The 11,995-nt window shown below is 27.7% G+C and overlaps 1 protein-coding gene across 3 annotated transcripts in view; it reads right to left on the bottom strand.

The window, feature by feature from the left end:
* Positions 1–1,036: 1,036 nt before the first annotated feature.
* The window catches only part of LOC101237216 (gamma-aminobutyric acid receptor subunit beta-3), a 38,818-nt gene continuing 27,859 nt past the window's right edge, over positions 1,037–11,995 (bottom strand). For all 3 annotated transcript variants that reach the window (XM_065787384.1, XM_065787386.1, XM_065787385.1), the window contains 2 exons: positions 7,089–7,345; positions 1,037–2,915 (listed from right to left, as the gene is read on the bottom strand). In XM_065787384.1, coding sequence (XP_065643456.1) covers positions 2,595–2,915; positions 7,089–7,345 — 578 coding nt within the window. In that variant the 3' untranslated portion in view covers positions 1,037–2,594. The remainder of the gene's footprint in view (positions 2,916–7,088; positions 7,346–11,995) is intronic.

The following is an 11,995-nucleotide window of genomic DNA, read 5'->3' as shown; positions in this document are numbered from 1 at the left end:
AAACTCGTTTTTGATTTATAAGTTATCAAAAATGAATAAAAATCTTAACTTAAACAGAATATTTGTTCAAATTGTTTGTAATATTTGTTTAAAATGTTCATAAACATAAGCTTTAATTTTCGTTTAAATTTCGAAGTATATATAAAAAATACCTAAAATAGGGAGCGCCGCATATAAAACCTTTGGGTTAAAAACCTTTGGGTTATTACCTTTCCCATAACTTTAAAATCACTTTTCAACTAAAAAATGTTGCTTCTTAGAAAATTTTTAATTTTTGTTTTAAAAAAAAAACAGGTTTAAATAAAAGAGTACTTGTGTGATTTTCACACAGTTAAAAACTTCAAGAATCTTTACAAATAATTTATCAACGTGAAAAGTTTATTCAGCTGTCGCTTTTTTTTAAAAGAAAAAACAAGATTCGGTTTATATAACTTCTTCGCAAAGCAATTTTTCTTGAATAAATCGTGATCGTTTTAATTTTTCACTTGATTGTGGATTTTCTGTAAAAAAAAGTTGCTGAAGGAAATGTTTAACTTCATTAGTGTGAAATGGGTCGGACGAATTTATAAATAAAATATGACGTAACGATGGTTATATAATGATGGTGCATTGTAAAACAGTAAAGAACAATTACTGCATTTACCAAATTTTGAAAAAATTCTTTGTCTAAATTAAAACCTTTAAAAATCTGTCTGTTCTTCTTAAACAAAGAAAAATAATTTTTATTTTAAAAACGTTTTGTAATAGTTTTGAAAACTTTATTCTTTTCAATTTCACATTAGATTAATAATCAATGCTAAAATATTACTCGCAATCGCAAACAGAAAGTGACATAAATTTTTAATGTCCTATATATTCTGGCGTTATTATAATTTAAATTTTTTAAACGGGAAATATGTTTGGCTGATAACGAAAAAAGGCATCTTGGTATAACAAAGATGTTATCGCACACAAACATTCAATATTATTGAATCAATAATATATATATATATTTTTTGTTTTTATAAAAACTTTGTGAACACTTGCGTATAAAACATTTTCCGCACGCACACTTATCTATCTATCAACATACGTGTTACCTGCTTTTTTTTAGATGTAAATATTTTCCGAGAAGAAAAATGGGTAATAAACTGAGAAAGAATTCAGAAGGTATTAAAGGGGACGATGAAGGTAACGTAAAACTGATAAAATTGCAGAATATTCAAAATAATGCTGAGCAGAAAAATGAAGCTCGTGATCCATCACGTGATAAACCGTCAAAAAAAAGAGACAAAACAGCTAATATAGCACAAACGAAACATGAACTTAGTAAAACAGAACAATCAAATGGCAATCATTTTTTAGAAAACTCTCAAAATCAAAAAAATCGTATTTGCGAACACAACACACAAGATGCGCCATCTAACGAATCCAAAACTAAACTGCTTAATATCAACAAAATTGAATACTTTGCTGCCGATTTATGCAATGTTATCACTAGAAACGTGTATAATACTATCAAAGAAAATGGATTTAGAGCAAATTCAAAAAATTTAGCTGAAACAGAGAAAAAACCAAACGTATCAGAAATCGTAAACAAAAAGAAAGATGAAAATACTAATGACTTTTTTCAACAAAAACTAATAACAGATTCTACAATTGATGAAAGCGTTCCTGATATAAAAGAAGTAAATGATTTAAACGAGACCGAAAAAAAATCCATTTACGATTTCAAGCAACAAGACGATTATGATTTTACTCCAATAAGTCAAGAAAATGAATCTCCAAATTCTGTGACGCACGATTGCACAAATGAAAATTGCACCGAGGCGATACCAGCAAATTTAAAGAAGTGCGACGAAATAATACACAAGTTTTCAAATGAACTGACTTCAGTTATATTAAATAATTTATTTCTAAAGCTAAAAACCTGATATATTGAAAACAAAAGTTTTACACAAGACAATAATTTACATGTGCATATAAAAAAAAAATTCTTTAAACTTTTAAAGAAAAATGAGTGTAAATAATACACGATTTACATTATAAGCAACTTGGATCAGCTCTTAGGTTTATTTTTAGCTGGCGATTAATTAGCATTTAAGCTGACTACTAATATTTAGCAAATAATTAAATCAAAAGTTAATTAATAATATCTTAACTTTCCTCAACAATTTTCTAGCAATTTAATAAGCAAGTTTTTGATATTCTATAGAAATTTTGTCTAAAATAAGCCAAAAACCTTAATATTTTTTAATGTAAAGAAATTACTTAGTAAATTTTTAAATACAGTTAAATTGCTTATAAAAAAATAATCGTATATTATAAGAGGTGTTAAATTATTATCATGATTGATTATCACGGCTATTTAAGATTTAGCAAAACTTTTAAAGTAAAGATAGTTGACAAGGCGCAAAATCTATTAAAATTTGTTTATTTCCAGTTATTTTTAGAAGCTATAAATTAGATTATAAATTTGTAGTAAATATGAAAAATAAAACAATATATTTTAATAAAATTTCTTGTCAGAATCATTGAACAGCTTTTTTTAACTTACTAAAAACAACAAACACAATTATAAGAGAGAACGCCCCTAAATAAGACTTTTTCATAAATTATAGAAAAGACGCCCAATAAATAATATTAAAGCATAGAAATCCAAATGGAAACAAAAACCGACTAACTATATCAAGAGACGCCGGTTTACCAGTCACCATCATTGGTTCAAAATAGTAAGGGCGATTCCCTAGTGGGTCACTTTTCCACATACTTAAATATTCTTCTTTCAACTTTAACTTTTGCTCTCGTATTGAAGTTTTTCTTATACTTTGAACTCTCCCAAGATTATCAAATAAAACGAGGTCTGTATCGTTAATCTGTTTCGCATCGTAAATCTGTTTCATTTGATTTGAAGCATTTTTTGTCCTCAGATTCGTCTAAACATTAAAGAAAAAAAAAAAAAAAAAAATCAAAAATACGTTTAAAAACATGTAATAACTAAATATGAGCATTATCTCTTAAAAATATTTTAGATAAATATTATTTTAGATAAATATTTTATATATATATATTATTTTAGATAAATATTTTATATATATATATATAAATTTAATATTTAGTATTATAACGGGTAATATTTCAGAAAAATAGAACAAGAAAATTTTAGTTTTAGCAAACAAAAAAAAAGTGAAACAAAAAAAAAAGACTTTTCTTTGTTTGCTTAAGTTACCCACTGAGAAAGTTAGCTAACAGACTACTTTCTACCAATGGTGACACCTTAAATCTTACAGCACTATCGCTTCATAAATAGTAAGACCACCAACAAATATCCTTTGCACAATAAAGGATACAAACTTATACATAGCAGCAATGACCTAGCTTGTTCTGATGCAGTTTCAAGTTTGTGGATTTTGAAAATGTTCCACTTTTGACATTGTACATTGCAAGTACATTTTAAATTTTCAAAAATCTGGCTGAGAGGGGGAGTTAAGTTCAGATTATTTGCAGAACAGGGGCAAAGTGGAAGTTAGGTTCAGATTATTTGCAGAAGAAGGGCAGAAGGGGAGTTAGATTCAGATTATTTGCATATCCTAGATAGCAAAAGTTGCTATTTCTAAAAGTAAAAAAAAAAGAGAAAAGAAGATAAATATAGATAGTAAACTTGGTGTAAACGAGGCAAATAAAAAATTCCAAAGCTAAAATGTTGACATAAAAAGTAACATAAAAAAAAACATGTCATAAAAAAGTTAAAATAAGTTTGGTATTTGTATTTCAGATAAAAAATTTTTATTATGTACATTATATTTCTTACTTTTTATCCATTTTCTAACATTTTCTATTTAATAATTTTTTTTAACTATTATCAAAATTATATTATTGTAAGTATTATAAAACTTATTCATTTTCAATATTTTTTTATTAAAACTTTTTACTAATTCACTCCCAACAAAGCTATTCACATTACAACATTAGGAGAGAGTTTCAAAGCACTGAGATGTAAGGGAAAGAAATTGATGAATGAAAGTTTTTAGACCATGAAAGGACAAACTCTGTAACAGGAAGTAACTTAGTTAAATGACAAGTCAAATGAGTTTTGTTCGATGGAACTAGAGATGATAACTCATTTAAGCAGCAACCATCATAGTATTTGTAGAAAAAAAATACAACCTTATGACAAGGGGAAAGTGGCTAAAACTTGGCCAGAAAGTTCTCATAAGCAAGAAATTCTATATTCCATCCCCACTACGCCCCTGGTAGTACAGGGCTTAACTTGTTTCTCTGCACAGCGTCCTTTTTTGACAAGGTTCCTGTTTTGGAGTGGGTTTTAACCACAATTAAAGTAGCCTCCTTAACTGTAGTGGCCTTCATGGCCTTGAGGAGGTAAATTAACATTAAAAAAAAGCACCAAAGTGCTTTTAGACCAATGTCGTTTTTTTGTCTAGAAGAGAAAATGCAACATTAAAAGAACCAGCCCAAATATGAGAACAATACTTCAAACTTCAAACAAGAGATTTGTAGAGGTTTTTGATTTGAAAATTTGTAGAATGAAAATTGGTAGATTTGTTGAAGATTTGTAGAATGAAATTGGTAGAAAAAAAATGGCAAGCACTATAAAAAGTGGCAACCTTAGCAAATGCTAACTTAGGAATGGATTGTTTATATAGTTTTCATGAGAGGTCAGTAGTGAATGATAATCAAAGAAGACATCAAGTAGAGGACTCAGTGAAATGGTTGCTATTAATCAATTTAGGAACGTAAACAATATTGAAATAGTTGTTTGCCATAAAATCTGACCTTTGTTGGAGTTAAAATTCACAAGAAACAGCAAGCCCCAATTTTTTACAGAAGAGAGACCAGAATCAAGATTGGCTGCTTTTTTTAAGTAATAAAAATTAGAAAAGGCAGCCGAAGATTAAACCTGTGTATTAGATATATATGTTAGACTTTCCTTTGTTAATGAAGCTGTCAAAGATTTTCCAAAAGTCTCACGTATGAGGCACATTTTCAGCAGAGATAAAAGACATCAGCCCAAAGACTGACACAGCCCAACGACTGATACAGCCCAAAGACTGATTCAAGAAAAATTACAAAAAGAATCTCAGTCGGCTTTAGGATAGTAGTATATTGTGCAATGATAGGGTGAGTCTGAAAAAGAAGTATGAGATATAAGATTTAGAAATACCGCTGCATGGTCCAAACCATCTAAAGGAGAAAAAGGAGAAACTGAACACAAGCTAAGATCAGTGACAAGATACAAATCAAGGAGTAATGGGAAAATTAGGGAAAATAAGTCACAATAATGAAAATTTACTTATTTACAAATATTCATAAAAGATAGATTGAAACAGGGGGTTGTGATGGTTTTTATAAGTTTAATATCTTTAGCTATCTTAGTCATGTTTTAAGTCAAAGAGAATTTGACTTATTGGTAGCGCATGGTACCAATTTTAGATAAAAAATAGTAGAGCTATGCAGTTGTCTCAGCCCTGCTAATTAATTCAAAGTTATAACAAAGGATTTTTTAGGTGGCATATGCAACAACGATGCACACCAGAAGCACTAATAGGGAAACAATCCTTGCACACCATGACACTATTGTGATATTTTATAGCTGTTGATGAAATCAACTTATTTGAAAGCTACTACAGAGCTTGGAAAACCTTACTACCTTAGAAACATTAAAACATTTTTAGAGCTTTTCCCTCATTAGAAGATAACAGTAAGATTTGCATATGCTACTGTCAAGGAAGTACAAGTTAAAACCCATGAGTAGAGTCAAGAAGACCCAGAATTAATTATTCTATGCATTAATTATCCTAAGCAGGAAACAAAATAACACAGGTTTACATCTATTCCAGCTAATAGATAAAAAAGGAGCGCAAGGCTAATCAGAAAATTTTTTCAGCTTACACCTAAAATCTTTGTCTAGAAACTCAAAAACAGTAGTTATTACAGCTAACATCAGCCCAAGATATATTTATTTTTATCAATATTTTAACAGAGTTAACAGGTTCAATTTTTTGTATAAAAATATGGTTAAAATTTATTATAAATTCTAATTTTTCTTGTTTTTGTAATTGTCGAGAGTTTATTTAAAAATTACAACTAGTGCAAAACTAGCTACAATACAAGAAGTCCATAAGATTTAATAAATCACAATTTCTGTACTTAAAGTACAGAAATTGTGATTTATTAAATCTTATGGACTTCTTGTATTGTAGCTAGTTTTGCACTAGTTTGACTAGGAGTCAATTTACTCTAAATACAGATACAATAAATACAGATACAATAAATACAAATTTTGATCCACTTTTGATTCTTTGTAACCTTACTTACTTGTAGCCACTATAACAGAAAGGTTGTAAATGAATAACAAAAAAAAGATTTAAGAGAAAAACATCAAGACTAGGGCTATATATAGCTCTTGCAAAATCAAAAACTTTCAATAAAGTCTGGCATGCATCTCATTCAATGTACCTGTTAAAATTTTTCAAATTTCCAAATCATTCCTTTCGAATGGAGCAGTCATCTCATGAAAACCATATATATAATCCAATGCAAATTTAGCACCTGCTAAAGTTGCCTCACTTCATTCTCTACCTCTACAAATCTCTTATTCTTGTAATACTGTTGTCTGATTCTTCTAATAAAGCTCTCTCTTTTAAGCCTAGATAAGATTATAATGTTGTTGGACCTGCTCTAACTGTCAACCTTGAACCTTTTAAAGTAATAATGTTATACCACATGATAAATAAGCTTTAGCTTTATACACATCAATGTAAGAGTGCATCTCATTCAATTTTCTACAAATAACACCATGGTCGCTGATCAAGTGAGCTATCATCACTTGATTCATCAAACAAAACTGTATCTTATATGACTTGACATTCAGCAGAAACATTTTTTTACTGTTCCTTCATGATTACCTTCTATTTATATTAAGTCTTTTGTCAACTGATTTCTTTATTATGCTTCATTATTTGTTTACTCTCTTCTTTGATTTTAATAATAAATGTGAATAAATTAAAAATAATGAACAAAACATTGAAACATCAAAGAAAACTTAAATTAAAGAACTATAGATAAAATAGAATAAAAAAAATACATACAACATTTGTAAAGTCAATACTTTTTCTTGTTTCTTGTTTTTTCTTCATGGTTTGCCAAGTATAATTTGCTTTTTGTTCTTTCCAAAGTGTGAAATGAATATTAGTAGCCAGACCGTACTCCAACAATGACAAACAAATAAAGGTTGTGCAACCTAACATGTAGATATCAAGTGCCGTTGTATAATTAATTTTTGGCATAGCATTTATAACAACTTCCCAGAGTCTATAAGTTGTAAGAAGACTCACAATTCCAATACCTTAAAATATAATATAAAAAGGTTAAAGATGAAAGGAATAATGATAAATAAATAAAGAATATATATATATATATATATATATATATATATATATATATATATAAATATATATATATATATATTTGTATATTTAAGTATGTATGCATGTTTGTATGTATGTATGTATGTATGTATGTATGTATGTATGTATGTATGTATGTATGTATGTATGTATGTATGTATGTATGTATGTATGTATTAGGGTACATCATACTTTGAAATTTGGCAGATAATTTAAATGGTGCCACTATATGTAAATATTAACTTCCAAAAGAAAAATTAAAAAAAAATTATTTTTACCTAGGCGGGATTGCAGTTTTCGAAAAGGTAAAATTGTTCATTTATGCATAAATGCGAGGACAAAATTTTTAAATTATTGAAATATGAAACTATTTAGATTTTTTTTATATATATAATACCATATGTTGTGAAACACAAATATTTTTTTTTTCTAAAAAAATAAATTATCCTGGGGAAAAGGGCCTTATAAGATTGAAAAAAAAAAGTTAAAATATAATAAATGATAAATTTTTTAAATAATTAGGACTTTCATTGGAATTTTTCCATTAAAAATTTTCAGACTTTATTTGTTTGAATGACATCTTTATAGTTTAGCTTAACAACATTGTTTAGCTTAACAACATTAAAAACAAAACAATGTTAAGTTATAATATAGTCATAAAAATGTTTTTGTTTATAACTTTGTTAAAAAAAGGTTAAAATTTTTTTTTGATTGTAGCTCGGGCAAAGTTTTTCTGTTATTCATTTGTGCTCTCACAAACTATACAAATAGACCAGAATAATTTTCTCCCTACTAATTGTTCCAGATTTGACAGCAAACCTCCATCTTTTCCTGAACCTGTCATGGAGTTTGTAGAATCTCCATGACAGGTACTCTCCATTATTGCTTCCCTTGCTCTTCTTACTTTCATTGGATCATCAGCTAAATAAATCATATCAGACGTCAAATACTTCGCTTCAATAAGGTCTAGGAGAAAGGATGTAACAATAGCTGATGTTGCTACTGGTGAAATATCATATCTTATTGAAATTATTGACTAATTGACATATAGTTTTTTTTCCAAATCTTGTTTTGAAGCGGATCTTCTGAAATCTTTTCTTTTTTAAATCTGAATTATCCTCAATTAAACATTCAACAATGTATTTAATTCAATAACATTTTCTAAGGTATTTTTTTTTTCTATTTCTAATTTTTTCTCTTCTCCAGACTTCCTCTTCATTTTTTTCTCCTCTCGCGAATTCTGTCCGGCGGTCTCTTTAATGTCATTGAAACCCATTTGGTATTTTGAAATAGATCCTTTTTTTTTCCTTTGGGCATTAAGCCATGGAAGTTCAACCTTGGGAATTTTTTTTTCTTTCACACAAGTACACTTAATATGTACTTGATCAACGCAAGAATAATTTTTCAAACAGAACTCGTTACATAACATAATTTCACACTTGCAACATGTTATATCTAGCAATTGATTCAGTTTTGATTCCCAAGAAGACACGTGTGTCTTAGAAGCTTTCCTATGTGCTATACCTTTGAACTTGTTCCAGGAAAATTCAATTTTCTCCATTAAAGTTTTCTTTTTAAAAAGGTTTAAAAAGAGCATTTGCTTTCATCCACTGCTGAAGAACAATATCAGCTAGTAGTCGAGAAAGGTCTCTCAATGAAATATTCCTTCTAAAAACAAAATATTAAATATAATGCTAAATGTATAATTTGTTTCTTAAATTTTGAGTTTCTTACCTGTTAACATCGTCTTCTCTGAGTAAAGCTTCTTGGATAAGCAGACCTTTTCTCAAAATATCTCTTAAAGTTGGCACTTCTGACAGAATAAGATCCTTACTTCCGCCTAAATAAGTTGATAACTTTGTTTCCATAGAGAGTCTTGTGTTTTTTGAAGTTGTCATAGTTAATTTAATATCTTTATTAGAATTTCCATTTACATGATTGCTAATAAAAAAACAAACTCTTTTTATAAAGTTTTTAAACCACGATGAACTCATAAAGACATAATTACAAAGTCGTAATAGTCAGAAACAACTTACACTTCAACCCCCAAGTAAAATAACAACATCATACGATACACTTTTAATTATAGTCATTTTGTCTGAACTATAAAAACGTCATTCAAAAAAATAAAGTCTGAAAATTTCTAATGAAAAAATTCTAATGAAAGTCCTAATTATTTAAAAAATTTATCATTTATTATATTTTAACTTTTTTTTTCAATCTTAAAAGGCCCTTTTCCCAGCAAAAATTTATTTTTTTTATAAAAAAAAATTATTCATGTTTCACAGCATAAAAATACAGCATTAATATATATTAAAAAAATCTAAATAGTTTCATATTTCAATATTGTAAAAATTTTGAACCTCCTTGCATTTATGCATAAATGAACAATTTTACCTTTTCGAAAGCTGCAATCCCGCCTAGGTAAAAATTTTTTTTCGGAAGTTAATATTTACATATAGTGGCACCATTAAAATTATCCGCCGATATAAAAATCAAAAATTTTAAAAGTATGATGTACCCTAGTATGTATGTATGTATGTATGTATGTATGTATGTATGTATGTATGTATGTATGTATGTATGTATGTATATACTATAAAATTCATGGGCACCGGTCGTACCCATTTTTAGCGAGATACCCATTTATTTTGAGAAGTGAAGCGGGTGGAGGCAAATAAATATTATATGCATTATGCATACCTTATGAGTGATTATTAGTTAAAAAGAAATAAAATTAAAAATTTAAATAATTGAAAACAAATGTTAAAAATAAAAAATTTTAAGTTAAAAATTCATTAAAGAATTTCTTTATAAACTATATTAAGAGCATAACGAGCCTTTCTTTAAAAGCAAGACATTTTATGCCCATTTAAGTTATTTATTAATTGAATTACTTAACTATTTATTAACTGTCGTGTCTTTTATTATATTAATATTTATTATTATTAATATATAAAAAAAATTAAAAAAACAAAAAACAAAAAAGAACTCCAAAAGATTTGATTAACCACTGCACCACACAATATTGTAACTCAATAAGTTAACATACACATATTTATTTGTGTATATTAATGTGTTATTAATTATATGATATTTTTTAAATAACTGATGTGCTTTAAAATAACTTCTGCATGAATAAAAGGTAAGCGTTATGTCAGTGTTACGCTATCAGGGAATCAGTGACCTGGGTAAATATATATTAGATTCATTAGAGTTATGACTTTTTGTGACCCCATGTTTCTGTGTCATCAATGGATATTTGTACCAAAGTAATGAAAAAACATTAATTCAACTAATTCTTGTTGAAAAAGGTCACCTACAAACCAATAAATCAAATTTACCATACATACGTATTGATAAAATTTCAAACCATTTTATGATTGTTTATCTTTAAGTTCTAATTTTTTTAATTGGAGAGTCATTATCTAGTTTTTAAGCATTTAACAATTAATTGTTACATCATAACACTTTAAATTACAAATAAATCTAAAAATACAAACTTAAATAACAATCCTACAAATACAAAAAGCTACTATATATATCAAAAAAATATTGTTTAGTGTTCAGCTAAATTAAAGCATAATATATAGTTCTTATGCTTTGTTAGACAAAATAAATCTAAGATTGAGGATCTACATCTTTTACAGATGTCAAAAAAGTTTTGAAGAGAATTGATTGCTTACTATGTACTCTGATTTGTTCTCGGCAATTCCAGTTTTTGTGGTTCCTGATTCCAAAACTTTTACACTGAATTTAACACTTTCTGTGACCATGCAAGTTGCTACATAGCTTCTAATAACCATCTAAATTTTACATTTGGGCAGTAATGGTCCCCCTTTCTGTAAGAGATGAAGATGTTGAGTAATGAGTCTCTTCTAAGAAGAATAAATGCCAAAAGAGCTAGTATTGCTCGGAAATTCTTGCATTATTTAATTTAAATATTTTCTGTATTAATTTGTATATTTTCACTTAAGGAAGTAATCCAGGTTCTTCAAAAAAGTGGAACACCTGAATTAAATGAAATAGAAACTTCATATCATCACATCCTGTTGCTTCAATAATCACTTCTTTTCGTTCGTAGCAATTTTCTGAAATAAACCAATATTAAAAATTGGAAAACATGCTGCTTCCTCTAGTTCTTTATCCATTATTAGGCAAATGATTAATATCAATGAAATCTTCCAGGTTCTTCCAGTTTCTTTTCAATAAAACATCTGTAACTGACTGACAATCTTATTCTTTCTTCCAGAGTTCACATTTGCAGTATCTCCTACAATCATCTTTATACTCTTCCAAAAATTGTATTCATCAAAATTAGCTGTTATACCTTAAAAACATATCTTCTTTTTCATCTATTATTTGTATATTAGCTTTTCCTTTTCTTGTTTTCCTTTGTTTTTATTACTTATCCATAAATCATATTTGTAATCACTATTTGGTGCTTTTAACTTAACTTCTTTGATTATTCTTCAAACTAACTTGATATTCTTGGCAACTAATATGTTTACCATTATTCTTCAAACTTACTTGATATTCTTGGTGACTAATATGTTTACCATTAAAGTGCAGTGACCAGCTTTATAAAT

This window comes from Hydra vulgaris, chromosome 01 (assembly GCF_038396675.1).
Source record: "Hydra vulgaris chromosome 01, alternate assembly HydraT2T_AEP".
In the NCBI taxonomy this organism is placed as follows: Eukaryota; Metazoa; Cnidaria; class Hydrozoa; order Anthoathecata; family Hydridae; genus Hydra; species Hydra vulgaris.
This window is presented reverse-complemented; position numbering and strand designations above follow the sequence as displayed.